At 41.3% G+C, this 22084-nt stretch overlaps 1 protein-coding gene across 1 annotated transcript in view; it reads right to left on the reverse strand.

Annotated features, from left to right (window-relative positions):
• TMED10 (transmembrane p24 trafficking protein 10) overlaps positions 1-21666 on the reverse strand; it is a 39783-nt gene extending 18117 nt beyond the window's left edge. Inside the window, exons 1-2 of the mRNA XM_039232301.1 lie at positions 21388-21666; positions 786-897 (exon numbers count right to left, since the gene is read on the reverse strand). Of these exons, the coding sequence (XP_039088232.1) occupies positions 786-897; positions 21388-21612 (337 nt within the window). The 5' untranslated portion in view covers positions 21613-21666. The remainder of the gene's footprint in view (positions 1-785; positions 898-21387) is intronic.
• Between the last annotated feature and the right edge of the window lie 418 nt (positions 21667-22084).

Consider the following 22084-nt stretch of genomic DNA (forward strand, 5'->3'; position numbering starts at 1 on the left):
CTGCCAGGAGTCCTTTTGTTACGATACAGAGGAAGCCTAAGAATAACATTAAATGGAGGCAAGGAAAGGAAGCACTAAGAGAGAGGTAAGAGTTCCAATGATACTGTCAAAACTCCAAGAACCAGCTGTGCCTGAGTTCAGCACCACACTGCAGACTTCCCAGTTCAGAGAGTCAAATGGTCCATCTCTTTCTCTTCAAGGCAGCTTGAGTTTTATTTTTACGTCCTATAGCCCCAAAGGGTCCCAATTAATGTAACAAATATAAATGCATACAGCTTTTAGAGTCTAGTGTCCTTCAAGCTAACAAATAGGGAGTGAAAAAGAATCTGCCTTTCAACCCATTACTGAGCACTGAAGCCATCAAGTAATCAGCCTAAAAGGTACTAAGATGGGATCTTGGCCTTGAGATCCACTGAAGAATCCATAGCAAGATAGAAAGAGGGAAGTACTCTTGAGACCAAAAATATTTCTAACTTTGCAATATATTGTTTGTCAGACAGACCTTATTTTTAGTCCCTGAGAAAATGTGTCACTAGCATATAAATGTACTATTTTCCAGCATCTATACAAAATTCAACTGTATCATTCAAACCAAACATCACATCATTCAAGAAATGCCTACTCCTACATATGAAGAACTCATCTGATTAGCCAGCTTTCATTTATGTGTGAAAGACATATAAACAAATGTAGTTTCCATTTCCTCTTCCTGATGGCCCAAGAGAGAAAGTTCATGCTCTAATGAGAGAAGACACTTAATTTAGGGAAAAACACTGATTACTTACCCTTGCTCTCAAAACACACTTCAAACATGTCATAATCTTCAGTGGTAAAGGCGAATTTCCCCTTGGTTGCATCTTCTTTGGAGTACAGAATATGACCAGCAGAATCTGTGATCTAAAATAAAAAGTAAATAAGAAGAGGAAGCAAAATACACTGGGAAAGACAACTTTCAGAAACCAGAGAAATGGAAAGAAACATTGTCAATAAAAGACAGTTGATATTTCTCATTATGATGACTATATTCAATCCATTTCTAAAGACAGGAATTGGATTAGAAGATGAAACCCAGCAATCTACTCTTGCTTTCGGCTCAGGTCATGATCTCGTGGTTTCATGGGTTTGAGCCCCATGTGGGGGTGCTCTGGCAGTGCAGAACCTGCTTGGGAATTCTCTCTCTTCCTCTCTCTCTGCCCCTTACCACTCACACTGTCTCTCTCAAAATAAATAAATATATAAACTTAAAAAAAAGATGAAACCCAAATACAGCAAATTTTCATTCATTCAAACAATATCCACACTGATGGCTAAAACATGTTGCTATTATAGAATGTCTTACCATACCCTAGTGTACCTGGGTGGCTCAGCTGGTTAAGTGTCTGACTCTTGATATTGGCTCAGGTTATGATCTCACAGTTCATGAGACTGAGCTCACATTGGGCTCATCTTTGTCTACTCCTTCCACCCTTTACGTGTACACTCTTTCTCAAAATAAATAAACTTAAAAAAAAAAGAACAATGTTTTACCAAACCAAAAAGTTGATACAGTTGATTTAGATTGGGTTTATTAGCAAAAGTTCACCTTATAAAATATATATCAGTATCATTACCTAGAAAGGGGTATGTCACAAAAACAAAGCAGACCATTACCAAAAGAACATACTACAAAAAGGAAAAAGACATATAGGAACACACCTCTTCTGTAAAACAAACTTTGATGGAGTGGAGGTAGGAGCAGAGAATGGAAACGGGACACTGATGCAAAAAGAGAAGGAAAAACGGCATGCAGAGAGAAGAAAATTTGGAAGATATATTCCTGCAAATTTCACATCAATTATGTCAATGGCCACATGGAGTAGCAGAGAGGCATGGGGGATAAAACAAGAAATTTCTCCTAAAATAGATACCCTTGGCTTCCATTAATTATAATTTCTTTCTTCTAGATTGTTAGCTTTAGTTCTCCAAACTTAAACTGCTCCATTCATAGAGAATAGCCTGTAAGCACAGATGATGTGGCATACAATGATTAAGTGAATGGTCATATATACAATAAGGGAATGACATAGTAATATGACAGACTGGATTGCAACTTCTTTTCTAGAGCTCATGGCTGTCTTAGTAGAAGGCACATTTCATTACTTAGGACAGGAAGCTAGTTCCAGTATGGAACACAAAAGTAGTGGCTTCATTATAGTAAACCAGATGTTCTACAGGTGTCTGGGTGGTTCAGTTGGTTAAGCATCTGACTCTGGCTCAGGTCATGATTTAGGGTTTCTTGAGTTCAATCCCATATCGGGCTCTGCACTGATGGTACAGAGCCTGATTGGAACTGACTCTCTCTGACTCTGACTCTCTCTCTCTCTCTCTCTCTCTCCCTTCCCCTCCCCCCATGCCCCTTCTCCACTTGCTCTCTCTCTCTCAAAATTTAAAAAGAAAAAAAACCAAAAAACTAGATGTCCCAATGCAGTCTATAAAACAAGATTCATTTATAGATGAGATTTTAAATATGAAAACTGAGTAGCACACAAGATTATTTTATAGCATTTTAATAACACTAGTTCTTTTCTGAGTAGTGAGATTTCTTCTTTATACTTTTATTTTTCTCTTGATTTTCTACAAAGGCATGTATCACTTATGGTCATGATGAGAGTTAAAGTTATTTCATTTTCAGGAAAAAACATAACTAAAAAATAGTACTCACTGCTAAACTAATTTTTTTTAATGTTTTATTTATTTCTAGGAGAGAGAGAGAGAGAGACAGCATGAGCAGGGGAGGGTCAGAGAGAGAGGGAGTCACAGACTGAAACAGGCTCCAGGCTCTGAGCTGGTAGTCAGCACAGAGCCCGACGCGGGGCTCGAACCCATGAACCGTAAGATCATGACCTAAGTGAAAGTCGGACGCTTAACCGACTAAGCCACCCAGGCGCCCACTGCTAGACTAATTTGAAATGAGGGGTTAATAGAAAAAGGCACATCTTTTCAATTCTCTAAAAATAACAGTAGTAATATTGATCAAGTATCTTACACCAAGAATGATGTTGATCATTCATTAATTTGTTAGTGGTTAGATCTACGCTGGTCATTTGGGATACAAGGATGGGATGTGTAAGATAGTTCTCATATTCAAAGGGCTGAAAAGTCTAAATGAGGAGATGGATAAGAAATGAGACTTCACTATAATGAGAAAACTGCACTACTAGAGGTAAGCACAGGTGCCAAACGAGATGGAGGTTCAGGGAACATACTGCGGAAGAGGTGACATGTGAGCTAAGTCCTGAAGGATAAGCTGCAATTAAGGGGAAAATGGTGGGGGGCAGGGGGGTGTCTGGATGGCTCAGTAGGTTAAGCATCTGACTTGGGCTCAGGTCACGATCTCGCTGCTTGGGCTGTCTCTCTTTCTCTCAAAAGTAAACAAACATGAAAAAACATTTTTTAAGGGAAAAACGGGTGTTAAAACATTCAGGGTAGAAGAAATAGCAAATATGAAGACCTGAAAACAAAACAAAACATAGTTTTATCATAATACTAATAGCTAGTATTTATTAAGCACTTACTAAATGTTGAGTACCATGCCAAGTACTTTATATGCATTTAAAATTTAATCTTTATTATAACACTATAGGTAAGAACATTATTTCTCTCATGCTCCATAGCAGGAAACTGAGGCACAGAGAGGTTAAGTGGCTGGAGAGGTACTGGCCAGACCACATAAAAATGCAACACCAGGAGTGCTGAGGTGGCTCAGTCTGTTAAGCATCAGACCCTTGATTTAGGCTCAGGTGATGATCTCATGGTTGGTGAATTTGAGCCGTGCAGAGCCTGCCTGGAATTCCCCCCCTACCCTGCCCCCACCAACTTGTGCACATGTATTCTCTCTCTCAAAATAAATAAACTTAAAAAAAAAATGCAACACCATGCTAAGGAGTTTAAACTTCATTGGGTCAAAGTGGAAAGGCAATGAAGAATTTGAAACAAGAGATTAATAGGATTCAGTTTGCAATTTAGAAAGATGAATCTGGTAACACCATGAAGACAGACTCAAAAGGGACAATGCTAGAGATAAGACGCTGGGTTAGGACAGAATTCCAGCACTCCAGGTTAGCAATGATGAGGGCTTTGGGCATGGGGAGAAGGGGATGGATTTGAGGGATCTGAGGGAGGGAGAGGTCATAGGACAAGACCAAAAAGTCAAAGTCCCCAAGGATCAACTGAGCAACCTAAGTGAATCTAATGGGCCAGTGTAAGTCCACAAGATGGTAGACACTTTGGCAGACTAAGAAGATACGCCTGTCTCCAGGGAGAAACCAATGACTGCCGTGTCATGCTGGGTTTTCAGATCATCCAAGTTTTCAAAAGAAGCTGGACATTTTAACCTTCATTTGAAATCTCCTAAGTTTTAAATCCTCACAACCAATCCCAACATAGGAAAAACTATGTCAAGGCCAAACAAAAGAGGTCTACAGAACCAAGTTCTTCTGGGCCAACAATTTCTGACTTCTGCATAGGACAAGAAAAGAGCTGACTAAAATCACATGAAAGCATTGCTAGGCAGCACTGACGTCTCAGCTGAGATCATGGGCCATGGATTTCTAACTGGCAACACTTAACAGCCAGGATGCAGGAACAAAGATCTAGGCCTGAGGTTCTGTTTTTGGAAGGATACAGGGATTAAGAAATTATGCTATAAACTTTATACATAATATTTATTTAATCTTCACAACAAGCCCAGAGGGGACGGTCTTATTATCCCCATTTTAAAGACAAGGAAACTTAGTAACCTGCTCGTTATCACAGAGTTAATAAATTCTGTATGTGGATTTGAAGTAGTGTACAATGCATGCTTTTCCTCCATTCCATGTTGCCTCCCCACAAAAGGAACGCGTGAAAGAATGGAATGCACAGAAGATAAGAAAGACTAACAGAGTGTGATAGATTCTCTCTCAGTCCATACAAATCAGAGTGCCTGAGAGTCCTCTCAAGCAAACACTCAAGTCAAGTTCAGTCTATTCTTCACCCTGGAGGGACTAGCAGGCAGCCAGAAGGTAGAGGTCCTAAAGTCAGCAGTAACTAAACAATCTGCAAGGAGAAGGGAGATTCCTAAAGGTCTCTTGTTCATGTGACACTTTTTCTGAATCAACTAAAAAAAAAAAAAAGTTTAAGAAAAGACTACCTTAGAACCCTGAACACACACATATTACAGGGCAAAAAGGTCTGGGAACTATTCAACTCCCAAAGTAATGTGTAGTCATCAATGTGTCATTCTCCCTTTCTTCAGGATCTGTCACCCATTAGACACTCATATGTCCCTGCTCCCGCTCCCTGACTCCCAAAAGCACAGCGACAATACTTTAAGAGCAAGGAGGAAGTTCAGAAAGACTGACTGCAGAAACAACAGATTTTCACATTCCAAGCTGATCAAAAAACTTAGGTTTGGTTCCTATGAATAAAGTTGCAGAAAATGTAGAACTTCTCTAAGGCATTCTTGGATTAAAAAAATAAGCTTCCAGGGGCACCTGGGTGGCTTAGTTGGTTGAGCGTCCGACTTTCGCTTAGGTCATGATCTCGCGGTTCGTGGGTTCGAGCCCCGCGTCGGGCTCTGTGCTGACTGCCAGCTCGGAGCCTGGAGCCTGTTTCAGAGTCTGTCACTCCCTCTCTCTCTGACCCTCCCCTGCTCATGCTGTCTCTCTCTCTCTCCTAGAAATAAATAAAAATATTAAAAAAAAAAAAAAAATAAGCTTCCAGATTTGTTTACACCAGTTAAGTTCACTTCTGCCCCTACATACTTGCGCTCTCTTTCTCAAAAACAAATTAAACCTCAAAAAATAAATTAAAAAGATTTTATTTTTATGTAATCACTACACCCAATGTGGTGCTTGAAGCTTCAACCCCGAGATCAAGTGTCTTACACTCTACCAACCAAGCCAGCCAAGCACCCCTAATTTAATTCTTAAGGCAGTAGGAAAGGATTACAGACTACTAAAACTGTTTAATATAAATGAAAACCAGTAGAGGACAGCAAGGAATAAGCATCAAGAAGGCAGCATTGGGGTGCCTGTGTGGCTCAGTCAGTTAAGTGTCTGACTTCGACTCAGGTCATGATCTCGCAGTTTGTGAGTTCAAGCCCCACGTCAGGCTCTGTACTGACAGCTCAGAGCCTGAAACCTGCTTCAGGTTCTGTATCTCCCTCTCTCTCTCTCTCTCTGGCCCTCTGCTGCTCATACTCTGTCTCTCTCAAAAAATAAATATTAAAAGAAAAAAACAAAAGAATGCAGCAACGAACAGTCATCACAGATGCTGTCATCTCCACAGTCAGGCAGATCACTGACCTAGGAAAAACAACCCAATTTAATTGTACTTAGCTTATGATTTCTTTTATCTCCTAAGATATTAAGAGGGTTTTTCAAAAAAGTTACTAATTTAAGGACAGGCGCTTCAGCTAGTTGATAAAAAGAGTGTATATTAAGTCATTAGCAAAATCTTATTACGTCATTAGCAAAATCCTTCACTGGGCATTTTGCAAAATGAATTAAGAAGCCTGCCATGTTCTTCTGAAAGACTCTGGTATAATGCATGCCTCCAACTGGTACTCAGAAGGGGTAAAAATGGCTTAAATTGTCCTTTGCTACAATGTCCATCGTACTGTATACTGTCCTACAATATGAAGACTCACTTGCTTTGGTGGTTCTTTCCATGACATCTGAAAATGTATTAAAGATTCATCCTTGTGCAAAGACTCAAATGCAAAGGAACCATCACTGCCTACCCCTTTTATCGGTATGAAATTTAATCCCCAAAAGTGTGTGATAGTGATCCCAACTTCCTAAGGGCCTTCACATTTCTATATTCCCTATGACCTTCAGTTGACACAACTATAGACGGCTTGTTTATTCAGATATTTGGAAATCCAAGCAGGCAACATGAGAACTTAACCTCCATGTTAAGTTCTTAAGGACTGCTGGGCCTTCTGAGATCCTAGAATTTTTCTGAAAATCAGGAGGTTTCCCATGTAGTTCATGACTTTGCAGCTATTTAGGAGCCACACCATTAATTTCAATTAAAAAAAAAAAAAAAGCATATGCACTAACCGCAACATAATTATATAAATCAGCAGGTATCTGAAATTAAGAAATAAAAAACTGAGCTAAGCTCAGTGACTAGCTGGAGATGGCAAAGTCTAAAACACTGAAATGATGGTTTTAAATTTCCTCTAATTACAGATCACCTTAAAAAAATCATCTGGGTTTCAAGAATTGAGAGGATTCTACTTTTTTTCTTAAATTCCACTAAAGTACCTTAGTAATACGATAAATAACAGGCATTTTTTTTGTTTATACTCAAAGTTTAATTTTTATTTGAATGCTTTTGAATTTGCCAGCATCTTCTATTAAGTCAAATAGACTGGATTTCACATGATGTCTTTTTATAGTTCTTTTTCTTCCTTAAATAGTTTATTGTCAAGTTGGTTTACATATAACACCCAGTGCTCATCCCAACAAGTGCCCTCCTCCATGCCCATCACTCCCCTTCCCCTCTCCCCCACCCCTATCAGCCCTCAGTTTGTTCTCAGCATTCAAGAGTCTCTCATGGTTTGCCTCCCTCTCTCTCCCCAACTATTTTTCCCCTTCTCCCCCATGGTCCTCCGTTAGCTTCCTCCTAATCCACCTATATGTGCAAACATGGTATCTGTCCTTCTCTGCCTGACTTACTTCGCTCAGCATAACGCCCTCTAGTTCCATCCATGTTGCTACACATGGCCAGATTTCATTCTTTCTCATTGCCATACAGTATTCCGTTGTAATAAATACACCACATCTTCTTGATCCATTCATCAGTTGATGGACACTTAGGTTCTTTCCATGTTTTGGCTGTTGTTGAGAGTGCTGCTATGAACATTGGGGTACATGTGCCCTATGCATCAACACTCCTGTATCCCTTAGGTAAATTCCTAGCAGTGCTACTGCTGGGTCATAGGGGAGTTCTACTGTTAATTTGTTGAGGAACCTCCACACTGTTTTCCAGAGGGGTTGCACCAGCTTACGTTCCCACCAACAGTGTAGGAGGGTGCCCGTTTCTCCACATCCTCACCAGCATCTAGAGTTTTTTGATTTGTTCATTTTAGCCACTCTGACCGACGTGAGGTGATATCTCAGCGGGGTTTTGATTTGTATTTCCCTGATGATGAGGCACGCTGAGCATCGTTTCATATGTCTGTTGGCCATCTGGATGTCCTCTTTGGAGAAGTGTCAATAACAGGCATTTTTATCTCCTGTAACAGCAAGCCTTGAAGATTACTTTCTTCCTTTATAATATTTATTGTAAGGTTCTTAATTAAACAAAGGTTATATCAAAACCATAAAATTTGCCCATATGACATCAAGGAATGGGAAGTAATGTAGCTTTTTCTAGATAAGACCTTCTGAAGAAAAGCAAACCAAAGTTCACAACTTAGTAAGTAGGTAAAAAGTGTTAATTATATATGCAGGGTAGCTGATGTCAAGAATATGTGAATACTCACACTGAAACTGTCAAAGTAAGTGAAAATGCAGGTCACCAGGAAAATAACTCATTTAGAATTGGATTTTCTTGGACTATTCCAGGCAGTAGCTGAAAACAGGGCCTTGAGCAGGTCCTGCTCCTGAAGCCTGCTCCCATTTCTTCCATGAAACATTCAAGATAATGCCCTACCTACTTGAAAAGGATCTTTAAGAACCTTAGGCCCATACACTAGGCAAATACAGCAATTAGGAATAAAGAAAACAGAATTCAGCGGCGGGAAGAAACAAATAGGCACCATCAAGAATATGAATTGAGCAAATGATATGTACACAATAAATTTGGCTCTAAGTTTTCTGGGAGCCAAGATTAAAAGACTATAAGAGAACCAAGGTGGGTTATACATTATTTGTTTTCTAATGATAGATAATTTTCCCGGAACTAGACATGAAGAACAGTTTATCAGGAAGGTCTTTGTAAAAGGACTGTGACCAATTTCAACCACAGCCTTGCTAAAGATACAAATACAGTTCGAAGAAGTGCTTTTAGTGCTCCTCTATAATAATGTGCCCGACCTAATGCAAAGCTGGGACCTGAAGGGCCTAGACAAAGGCCCAGTTCTCTGCCCATCCCAACCCCCTCTAACTGCTCACAGAATTCCCAAACTTACTCTAAAAGTTGCAAGAAGGCTGGGACTACTTTTGGCCACTTGCTGAAACTGCAAGAATGTTAAAAAAAAAAAAAAAAAAAAAAAATGTTAAAAAAAAAAAAAAAAAAAAAAAAAGCCAGGTATTAAAAATAATACTACCTACCCAGATCTTGGTTTCTCATACCACTCATTCTCCAATAAAAGGAACCAGGGATTCTCGTAGAAATGGCTGATCCAAGGATGGGGGCAGAAAGTCATACAAGATGAGTCTGCAGCACTTTGTAGTGCCACAAAATAAGAAAGTGCTCCAAAACAAAACAAAACAAGAATGAGGGTATATCAAAGGGCCACAGGGAGCCAAATGAATCAAGCTCCCAATGGTCAAAACTGAAACAATTTGAGCAACAAAATAAAGTAGTATTGGACTGCAATCCAAAGTATAAATATTCATGAATCCATACAGATACAAAGGATTCAACAAACAGAGACAAATCTCCCAGGTAGAAGACTCAATTTATGTAGGAAACAGCACCCCCAAGAAGACTGAGCAGACCTCCCCGCTCGTTAGGTGTAGGCTGCACATAGCGATTTCCTTCCAAAGAGCACACTATGAAAAGGGAGAGAAAAAGTAACTTTATAGTAGAGAAACCTGACAATAACACCACCTCAGCCAGGTGATCAAGATCAGAACCAACAGTGATAAACCATGCAGATGGTACGCTCCCTTAACATGATGTAATGAAAACAGTACTTTATCTCTGAGGGCTCCCTCCCCAAAATCTATAATCCCAGCTTTATCGTGAAGAAAACATCAGACAAATCCCAAGAGAGGGGCATTTTGCAAAATACTTGACCGACACTCCTCTAAACTCACAAGGTCTTCAAAAACAAAGTCTGAAAAACTGTCATGATCTAGAAGAGCCCAAAAAAGACATGACTAAATGTAACAAGGCTTGAACGGGATCCTGGAACCAAAAAAAAAGGACATCAGGTGAAAACTAAAGAAATCTGAATAAAGTATGGACTTTAGTCAATAATAACATCCTATTGTTCTAAAATTAAAAGTGTTAATTTTAGAAGCATCTGGCTAGCTCAGTCGGAAGAGCATGCAACTCTTGATCTCAAGGTGGTGAGTTCAAGCCTCATGTGGCTCAGTTAGTTAAGGGTCCAACTCTTGATTTCAGCTCAGGTCATGATCTCACAGTTAGTGAGTTTGGGCCCTGCTGTAGGCTCTGCGCAGACAGTGCAGAGCCTGCTTGGGATTCTCTCTCTCGGCCCTCCTCCACTCACATACTCTCTCTCAAAATATATAAATAAATAAAAATTTTTAAGTTTGTTTTCTTAAAATTGTTTTATGTTTATTTATTATTGAGACAGAGAGAAACAGAGCATGAGTGGGGGACAGGCAGAGCAAGAGGGAGCCACAGAAACTGAAGAAGGCTTGGGGCGCCTGGGTGGCTTAGTCGGTTAAGCGTCCGACTTTCGCTTAGGTCATGATCTCGAGGTTCGTGGGTTCGAGCCCCGCGTCGGGCTCTGTGCTGATTGCCAGCTCAGAGCCTGGACCCTGCGTCAGATTCTGTGTCTCCCTCTCTCTCTGACCCTCCCCTGCTCGCGCTGTCTCTCTCTCTCCTAGAAATAAATAAAACATTAAANCTCGCGCTGTCTCTCTCTCTCCTAGAAATAAATAAAACATTAAAAAAAAATTTAAAAAAAAAAAAAAAAGAAAAAAAAAAAAAGAAACTGAAGAAGGCTCCAGGCTCTGAGGTGTCAGCACAGAGCCTGATGTGGTTGGGGCTCGAACCCACAAACCATGAGATCATGACCTGAGCCAAAGTCGGACGCTTAACCAACTAAGCCACCCAGGCGCCTCTTAAGTTTGTTTTAAAAAATACTATCCAAAAGAATGAAATCAAATGCATATATACACACATATCTGCAGTCTCAAGAAATTTACAGTCTATTCAAAGCCAAGTAAGCATCAAGCATTTTCACAAACTTTTATGAGGCATATACAAACAGTTATTTTGGACAAAGTCCATACCTACTCCTGTAAAATAATATATGATCCACAGGGAAGGTGGCAAGTCCGTCTTTCTACTGACACAGGTCACATTGCTTTCATTTGCTGAATAAGCCCCATACCCCATCAGTCCAAGAAAATGTTTAAAAAACAAACAAAACGAAATAGGGGCACCTGGGTCTGTTGAGCATTTGACTCTTGATTTCAGCTCAGGTCGCGATCCCAGGTCATGGGATTGAGCCCAGCATCAGGCTCTATGCTTAGTGTGGAGCCTGCTTGGGATTCTCTTTCTCCCCTCTACCCCTCTCCCCTGCTTGTGTGCACAATCTCTCTCTCTCTGAAATTAAAAAAAGAAACAAACAAAAAGGCCCCATGCTTCTTTTCCAGGAGGTCTACCATAGCAGCAGAGGTCAATCAGCTTGCAGCTTTGTTGTAGGTGGTGAAAATCTGATGATGTAATTTCCTTCAAACAGGCTCCTACTGGGGCGCCTGGGTCGGATGAGCATCCCACTTCGGCTCAGGTCATGACCTTGCAGTCTGCGAGTTCCAGCCCCGCGTCCCTCTGTCAGGCTCTGTGTTGACAGCTCAGAGCCTGGCACCTGCTTCAGGTTCTGTGTCTCCCTCTGTCTCTGCCCCTCCCTGACTCATGCTCTGTCTCTCTCTCTCAAAAAATAAACAATTAAAAAAATATTAAAAAAAAAACCACTCCTACTTGCACTCTGTCTTCCTCAGATTTACAATCAGTCTGTGTAGAATGCTCGACTATACAATGTGTACATATTATTTTAAGGGTAACTATTAACCTTATAGCTTCTGAATGACTCAGGAATTTAGAAACATCAAGACCCTTGTAGTTCTATACACTGATAAAAATGAACTAAAACAGAAACCTATCCTTTTCTCCCTTTGCAAGACAGTACAGTATAAAAAGACTGAATGTTCTAGAATCAGACCTCAGGTCTATGATCAAATCACAATGTGCCACTTACTAGTCATAAAATTTTGGATATATTCCTTAATCTCTCTGTTCTTCATATGGAAAATATTTTTTTAATGTTTTATTTATTTTTGAGAGAGAGAGAGATAAAGATAGCATGAGCAGGGGAGGGGCAGACAGAGAGGGACACACAGAATCTGAAGCAGCCTCCAGGCTCTGAGCTGGCTGTCAGCAGAGCCTGACGCGGAGCTCGAACCCACGAGTCGTGAAATCATGACCTGAGCTGAAGTCGGACGCTTAACCGACTGAGCCACCCAGGCGCCCCTCATATGTAAAATAAGGACAATAGCACATACTCTATAAGGTTATTGTGAGGATTAAATTTAATACAGGTATAAATAAATAAGTAAATTTAATACAGGGAAAGTGCCCAGAACAGTGTCCGGCACACGGCAAGCACTCAACTGTTACTATTATTGTCCTCTTAACATGGTGATAACTATTTGTGAGTAATAACTCAGAACTCCATAAACATTTAGGTCACTAACCATACTTTCAACCTAATAGTGTTACTAGATGGCAAATGCTACTATAAAGTACACTATCCTGACTAAACCCAGGGATAATTGTGGCCCGAATGGTTATTGCATGGAAACAGAAAAAGACAAAAGGGAAATTTCTCAAGGAAGCAGCAGCAAGATTTGGAAACTGGAGACAAATGTCTAACCAAGCAAGTATTCGATGAAACCTTTCAGCTGCTAACAAGCTATAGTAAGAAATACAAGGTGACCCCAGTATTTCTTGCATGTATTTTTTTTAACCTGCTAAGTAATAGACAATAAGCAGGACCCAACAACATTAGGTATGGAGAGAGGGGAAGAGAGGACTGTGTGGCATGATCGGCGGTTGTAGGCCTATACCCCTCTTCCGGCAAAAGTTCACAAGTGAATCTTGAGCCATGGGATCTATTACCCTAAGACATAAAAAAGCAGAAAGAACACCAAATCACTCAAGATGCTGTAGTTTTAAACTAGAAAAATAGTACTATAGTCTCCCCTTGTCCTTGGGTTCCCTTTCTGTGGTTCCAGTTACCTGCAGCCCCCTGCAGTGTGGAAGCAGGTGATCCTCCTTCAGATGTATGTTCAGGACATCAATAGTAGCCTAATGACATTTCCTACTTCACAATGCCTGTCATTCACCTCACTTCATCTCCTCACACAGACACGTCATCATCTCACATCATCACAAGAAGAAAGGTAAGCTACCACAAGTCACCACTGTTTTCAAACTTGAAGAACATGGGTAGCGGATGGCCTAGAAGCTACATATAATGAATTTACCCTGATCTTCCAAACAAGAGCAGGTACCAGCCAAGTCTACCAATTGCATCCCTGAAATCAAAGATCACATGCAGATTATACCCAGAACAAAGTCAAACTCAGAAAGGCCACAAGCAGCATTTAACACTAAGTTCTTTCAAATTTCCAACAGAATTCAACAATGATGTAGTGTGGAACAGAAGTATTGCTTAAGGGAACTTGTAGAAGTGTGGAAAACTAGAAATGGGACATTTCCAGGGGTGCCTGGGTGGCTCAGTCAGTTAAGTGTCTGACACTTGATTTCGGCTCAGGTCATGATCTCTTCTTGGTTTGTGGGTTGGGCTCCGCACTGACAGTGTGGAGCCTGCTTGGGATTCTCTCCCTTCCTTGCTCTCTGTCCCTCCCCCCACTTGCGCTGTCTCTGTCTCTCTCAAAATAAATAAATAAACTTAAATTTAAAAAAGGGGGGGGGATGGAAAGAGATGGGAAATTTCCAGGCACTGGATATGATAATGGATAGATTCTCTCTTCCTGCTTCTATCAGCATTTGCTACATTAACTCAACATAGGCAAAACGTCATGCTTGACTGGGTGGGGGTGGGGGGGTAGGAGGGAGGAGGAGTTGGGGGAAGAAAGTAAGAAAGAGAGGGAGAAAGGGAGGGGAATGAGAACGAAAGACCAGTTGCTGCCCTAACAATACTACTGTGGGGGTGAAGCCAGATCAAATGTTTTTTTTCATACTGTTCCAAAGTTATTTACGGTAAAAACCTCCAGCGTGACCCTTTTAGGCACAAACAAAGCCTTGTTCTTTCTTAACAACTAGTCCCTTGATTTCCCACACATTACGTTGAACAATGAGGTTGGGGGCACAGGATAAAGCAGATGACATCAACCTCCCTCAAGTTGGAGGCCTGTCTGGGAGCCCAAATTCTGGTCTGTGGCCAGCTAGCTGATTTCACACAGGGCTCTACTGTCCAGGCTGCCAGACTGAGGATGCATATTGGGGGCAATTGCTCAGGATCAACCACCAGTCACCTATTCACACAAGAAACAGCACAGAAGTCACTGTACCCACCAGATTACTTTTATAAATCCGTTTCCATTTTCCTAGAAACTAGGCTCAGTGTTCAGAAATCATCATAAAGACATGGAGTTAACAATTTTTATTTTATTTCATTTATTTTATTAGAGAGAGAAAGAGCACAAGTGGGAGGCGGGTGGGGTGGGAAGGATATCCCAAGGCGGCTCTGTGCTCAGTGCAGAGAGCCAGACACGGGCTCAATACCACAACTCTGGGATCATGACCTGAGCTGAAATGAAGTCAGTCGGAAGCTCAACAGACTGAGCCACCTAAGGGCCTCAGCAATTTCAATATCTAAGCATCCCCTTCTCTAGGTCAGTTCAAAACAGAGAAGGCTGTAGACAACTGTTCACCGAATAAGACAAATTTAAATGAAGTAGCATGATGTCTAACTTTTACGGAGAAGGAAACACTAAGTCAGAAATCAGAATACGAACACAAAAAGAAACTAGCTTTTAATATTATTAAATGTTAATGTGCCAATTAGCCTTCTGTACCAAACCACCTATTTATTCAACTGTTTCTAACCCACTGACAACAATCACCTATGTAAATCTAAAAGAGACAGATTTTTCTCAACAGAAAAAGATCAGTTCTCAGTACAGATATCAGTATAAACTGAAATAACTGCTCTAAATAAAATAATCTCAAAACTACTGCATACATACATGTGTACACACACACACACACAATCTTTACATACAGCCTTTAGTGGAGGGTAAACAGTTAAAAGCCATGGTTTTCAGCTGCCAAGATGCTTCTTGATCATTTTTAGGCTTAAATTATGATAGGCCTAGGACTCAAGGCTGAACTCTTCAAATGATCTGTTTGGCTTTCTCATCTACAAGCTAGTTGGGAAAGACTGGCATCACAACTGGGTATAACATCCAAATAAAAAACAATTGCATTTAGCAAAATGAACCATTAGTTAGCATTAGCACTCTTGAAAAATGACAATGAAAAAAAAAGTTAGACCAATTAGATTATTTGGGAGAGGCTGAAAAAGTATAAATCATTTCAATGGTTACCATTAGGCTTTTCTTTCCTTTTGGGTGATGATTATGACGACAACTCACAACTGCTTTTCTCACTCTATATGTAACCTACTTGTAACATAAAAATCACCCCTAGGCAACAACTCATATCATCTCCTAAAACTAACTCATCCTCCAATTTCCACTATTAATAATAAGCATTCTAAATAATAAATGGTACTGGAGCTTATTAAACTATTATGATATCATCTAGTCTTAATAAAAATGTGGCTTTCAATTCAAAATCAACAAAGCTGAGATTCTGAGTTCCTACAACAGGTTTTTTCTTATGGGCCTAAAGCAATGAAAAAATTTCTATATTCACTATAAATGATGACTCAATACATCCTGTTTCAATTGTGTAGCAAAGTCTTTAAACCTAATACTATACAGCCTGAGTTTGCTTCATTTTGTGAAAGGAACAGCGAAGGGCAGTGTGGGATAAATTCACTGGAAATCTCAACACAAAACACATCTTAATATAGGCCTGAAGCAGAAATCTTTGCAGTAGAGTCCTGCCCATCATTTCAATCCATTTCTGTTTAGAAGATGCCTTCCCCGACCACCCAGATACTGTACCCCTCCATCACTCCCTACACCCTAGTGTTTAATTTTTCTTTACAGTGCTTATCACTAGCTGCAATTGTGTGTTTTTTAAACCTGTTTTTGTTTCCAACTAGAGCTCAAGGACTTTGCCTGCTCTTCATCCCCATTTCTTAAGCCAGGTCTGGCATATACTAAATATTAAAATATTCATTGCATGAATAGGAGAATCACAAACAAAATCCTCAGAATTCTCATTATAATATTCTTTATCAGGTCATTCCAATGACATAGTACAGGGGAGTCAGATTAGCAATCTTTAATCAGTAGAGGGGAAACAGAAGAGTACTAATATATATCACCTGAATAATCCCCTGAATAATAAAGAACCACCTCAATTAGTCTTTTCAACAATTCTATGAGATCTATCATCCCCATTTTATGTATCAGGGACTCAAGGAGAAGCGTTAAATAATTCCCTCAAGGGGCGCCTGGGTGGCTTAGTTGGTTAAGCGTCTGACTTTCGCTTAGGGCATGATCTCGCGGTTCATGGGTTCGAGCCCCGCGTAGGGCTCTGTGCTGACTGCCAGCTCAGAGCCTGGAGCCTGTTTCAGTCTGTGACTCCCTCTCTCTCTGACCCTCCCCTGCTCGCGCTGTCTCTCTCTCTCTCTCTCCTAGAAGTAAATAAAACATTAAAAAAAAAAATTTAAAAAAAATAATTCCCTCAAGACCACACAACCTTTAAGTCGTGAAGCTGCTGAGATTTGAACTCAAATCTGTCTAACTCCAGATCCTGGGTCTTTCCATTAAACTCCTATTTAAGAAGACTAATATATTTAACTCAGTTGTACAATAATGAGTACACAGTACATTAAACTTAAGACACAAGGATGAATGAGACCTCAAAGACTTCACAAAGTAAGCACCATGCTACATCAAAAGTGCCATGTCAAACAGGTTATAATGAAAGCACACAGGAGGGGTGTAGAGCCAAACACTGGTCCAGATTAAGAGAACATGGTATCCAAGGTTCAGTACGAGGTTCAATACAGGTTGAGTCAGGAGTGGGAGGAAAGAAGTGAAGAGGAAGGAAGAGGAGGAAAAAAAATCAGAGACAAGGCTAGGACATTGCCAATTCATTTGTTCATTAATTTCTGATGTTGAAGTCCAATTATGTACTATGTGCCAGGCACTGTATTAGACAGGCATCGCAATGGTGAATGAAACCTAATCTCTGCTCAAGGAGCTTACAGTCTATATAAGGAAATGACACAACCACAACATACAGTGATATATGAGAAGACTGATGTATTCACTGGACATTAAGGTACTCCCTGACAGGAAGAAAGCAATTAGACAGGTCAATCAAGGCACAACATTCATAAAGATCCTTACGAGAGAGACTGCCTTATTCAGAGCAACAACAAAATGCCAAGTCCAGTTGCTAAATTTTACACTACAGAAAGTCTCCAGCTCCCCTCTTAACCTCAACCCAAACCATGGCTGCTTGAACCAAGGATGGACAACCAACCAAAGAGAAGACATACAGTAGGCTGTAAGAAATCTAAAATGTGGCCTTGCATATAATAAAAAAGAGCTGACCCAATCAGATTCTCTCACTCAAGAGGTATTCTTCAGAAGCAGAAATGATGCATAGAGAATCCTTGGGCAGAGTGTGGGAAACAAGTGGTCAAAATTTAAGAGGGTGAATAGATGCGATGAAAAAAGGTTGCAAACTGTGAGAAGGGACTGGGTCAAGCCCACAAAAGTGTTCTGTGGTCTGAATAGTGTATTATATTTTTTAAAATGACACCTAGCTTGTGGTCCTTATAAGGGAGAGAGAGAAGGGAAGTCAGAAAGATGATGGGAGCAGAAGAGGGAGGAAGAGAGAGAGGTGGGAAAGAGGAAGAGAAAGCGAGATTTGGAGATACTTATTACTGGCTCTGAGGATTGGAGGAAGGGTCACCAACTACAGAATGCAGGCAGTCTCTAGGTGCTGGAAAAGGCAAGGAAATGGATTCTCTCACTAGAGTCTTCAGAAACAAGACAACTGTGTTGACACCTTGATTTTAGGACTTCTAACCTCCGAACTGTAAGATAAATAAATGTGTCCCGTTTTAAGCTACTGAGTTCATGGTAATTTGTTACAGCAGCAGTAGGACACTACACGGGGGAACCCACTGATCAATCCTAGCACAAAGAGGCACCAAAGATACTGTGTGCTTTGCTATGATGCCACACGAGGCACACACTACCCACGAAGTACTCTTCACCAAAAAGATAAACCTGAAACTAACTGCTGTACATCTTTACAGCTGATTCCTTCTACAAGTAACACGGGGAGCAGAACTGTTTGGATGATACCTCAAGGAAGTAAACTGACAAATCCGCAACGTAGGACAGTGTTTACAGACAACTGACTAACAATACAACTGCAAGCATAAAAAATAAATAAATAAAAAGGAAGGAGGGAGAGTGAATTGCTCTAGATTAAAGAGACTTGAGAGACATAAGAAATTAATTTAAAAACATATTTCTAAGACAAGTGGAGAAACTTGAATACGAATTGAGTACTATTAGAGAGCATTATTAATTTTTAAGGAGTGATTATAGCCACATAACATTGTGATTATGTTCTTAAAGAAATTCATGCTGAAGTATATAAGAATGAAATACCATAATATCTGGGATTTACTTTAAAACAATTCAGCACATCGACACTAGGGCGGCTCAGTCGGTTAAGTGTCCGACTTCGGCTCAGGTCATGATCTGCTAGTTCATGAGTTTGAGCCCTGCGCTGGGTTCTCTGCTTCAGATCATCTGTCCCCTCCAAACTCTCCCCCACTCATGCTCACTCTCTCTTTCAAAAATAAACATTAAAAAGAAATTCAGCATAAAATGAGAAGGGGAGGCAGTTTCGATGAAACAAGTGGGGTCAGATCCTGATAATTATTGAATCTGGGTACTGTATTTACAGTGGACTGACCATACTCTTTTCTATAAAACTGCAAACAAACCAAAACCAAAACCAATTTGAATTATTTGGTGACATTTAAAAATCATGAGACTTCACATCAAACTCTGGATTTCTGACTTCATATGAAAAATTAGATGTGGCAACAAGGCCTACATCAAAGATTAGTACTGGCCACCCAAAATTAACAGTTCCCGCGTGTCCCTCATTTATCATCACTGCTACTGTTCTGAATCATCCCTGGTCCGATTCATTCATTTATGTTGTCTACCTCGGCATTTGGGCTTAGGGTCCCAGGAGTAATCCAATTAAGCTGGTTAGAAGCAAGAGAATGAAGCAGACATGGGGAGACCAACTGAGTGATGGCAAAATGCTGGCGTGTTGTTGAGGTGTCTCAAGCAGTCTTGGAGGAAGATATAATTCACATGAGGCCATAAAGCTGCATACACTATGCTTACTGTATTTATTAGGGGCTTACTAGAAGCAAGGCCAAATGCTTGACATTCTGGAAAATATGAACGTGAAAATAATTCTTGCCCTCAGGAGACTAACAATATAGAAATAACAATATAGAAAGAAAGGTAGAAAAACAAGGTAGAAAGACAAATAGCTACAATATAAGATGAAAATAAGTAACAGTACCCTAGTTAGGGTGGCTCATACCTAAAATGCAAAATGGGGAGTGACCAAATATATAAAGCTTCAGAAACAGATCATAAAGAGCACTACAGAGCATGTTGGGAAATTTAAACTTTATCAGATGAGCAACAGTGAACCACTGAAGGGTTTCAAAATATAGATACAAATCAGAGGGGACAACACTGGAGATGAGAGTAACATCTCTTTCACTGCTCAAATTCTCTTATTCTATGCACTATATCATTCGAGGAGCCAGCAGCATGACTCTCAAAACACTGTATGTAAACCTCTAAAAGTATACGATCTGGGGCGCCTGGGTGGCTCAGTTGGTTAAGCGTCTGACTTTGGCTCAGGTCATGATCTCCTGGTTCATTCGAGCCTGGCGTCAGGTTCTGTGCTGACAGCTCAGAGGCTGGAGCCTGCTTCAGATTCTGTGTCTCCCTCTCTCTCTCTACCCCTCCCCTGCTCATGATCTGTCTTTCAAAAATGAATATTTTTTTTTTTAAAGTATATGATCAAGCCTTTCTTGGTCAGACAGAAGTTTGGTATCTGAACAGAATAATAAAAGAAAAGGCTGCCGTGCAAACCCCTAAAAACAGTTTCTATCTCCCAAATAAAGTATAAATAAATTGCACCTGTTACCGCTACTGGGTCCCAACACCTTAACATAAATTATGGTCTTATTATACCGAAAGCTCCATTAAAAAGTAAAAAAGGTTTCTTCCTATTGAGTCTAAGACCCACTGTGTTTAACAAACTGCGAGCTTATCCTGAATGAATACAATCATCAAAGCTATACTGGTATCATGCTATATGAACCTTTCAAAGATAGCACTGGTCATCCTAATAGCAAAATGGGACCAAACTGGCATTACAGTAGTAGTTGCCACCATCAACGAATACTGTTGAAATTTTACATAAAAATTGGCCAACTCCAAACTCTGGGGTACCGTTAAAGAAAATATCACAGCCGGACCATTTTGTAACCAACAATCCACTTGAATCTATCACAGGTATTACAAATAAAAAGCAAGGCGAGGGTACGACTGCAGTACTCTCCTTTGACCTCGCTTAACTCCCCAACCAAGAATTCCGGCTCTGACATCAATTCATTCTAACACCTCCCCAAGCCTCAGTCTGCTCACGTGTAAAATGAAACCAACGTACCTACTTCACATGGTGGAGTACGAACTAAACAGTATCCTGTGTAAAGTGGCAGAGGCCCTGACAAACAGCTAATGCTCCATAAGTAACGGTTTGATTGTTCACAGAGAGCTTCAGCCCTTCCACGATTTTCCTGCAGGCTTCAGTGTGTCTTAGGCTACGAATCCCCACAATTACTCAACACCCAGAGACCTCTTCGGAGAAACAAATGACAGTTCCAGATAACTAAGACCGAAACACGTCTAGGACCCCGACCACGACCCGAAGTCGAGGCTGCCCGGCTCAGCTGTCACCACATCCGCCAAGGCCTCGCAGCACTTCTAAGGGTTCCCGGGCACTGGCGCCCGGCCCCGCCCCGCCAACAACAACACCAACCAGCCGGGTGAGGGGGCGGTCTCGACAGCGCACCCGTCGTGCTTTGGCGAGGCCAGGCCGCCCTCCAGGCCTCCGGCCGCCCTCCCCCCACCCCTCCCATCCTCGGCCTCCCGGGTCTACGTCTACGGTCTTCCCTCCCCGCGCCGCCCACTGCCGCACCTTGAGGTGGGTGCGCAGGCCGCCAGCGCCCCCAGACTGGTCGGTGATCTCGTACGCGCCCGTCACCAGCAGGTCCTTGTGGATCTCCTCGCGGAGGCACTTGCGGGAGTTCACGGGGAGATGAAAGGAGATGGCGAGCACCGAGCCGGGGCCGAGCAGGAGGAACAGCAGCAGCGCTGACGGGCAAGGGCCACGCTGAGCTCGTGGGCCAGACAAACCAGACATGGTGCCGGAGACCGTTCACCTCCTCGGGCCTCTACCACGCCGGAACCGGGAGGTCCCACGTGACTCACCCCTGCCCTAATGCCGTGAGCGCCATTTTGGAGACTGGCAACTAAACGAGGACTATATGATAAATCTCTTGAAAGGGAAAACGGGATACGATACCACGTCATATCCACAAGTTAAAATGGGTAGATGAGATTTAATAGACGCTTCCCTCAAAAATTTTATTTTTGTTAAGCTTAGTAACTGCTCAGTCAGGCGTAACAAGTGCGGGCAGCCCTGGAAGTAATTCTCCCTTAACTTCCGGAAGTAGTACCCGCCAATCTTTAAGGTCGGTGATACCATAGCAACCAAGCCCCAATAGGAAACAGCCACAAAGGCCCTTGGTTAGACCGGCCCATCAACCTCCAAGGCCCGCCGGGCGGGGCGCAGACGGATGTGCGTTCTCAGCACCTTGCCGTTTTGGTGACAA

The sequence above is a fragment of the Hyaena hyaena genome, unplaced genomic scaffold, assembly GCF_003009895.1.
Source record: "Hyaena hyaena isolate Hyena2069 unplaced genomic scaffold, ASM300989v1 scaffold_65, whole genome shotgun sequence".
NCBI classification, from domain to species: Eukaryota; Metazoa; Chordata; class Mammalia; order Carnivora; family Hyaenidae; genus Hyaena; species Hyaena hyaena.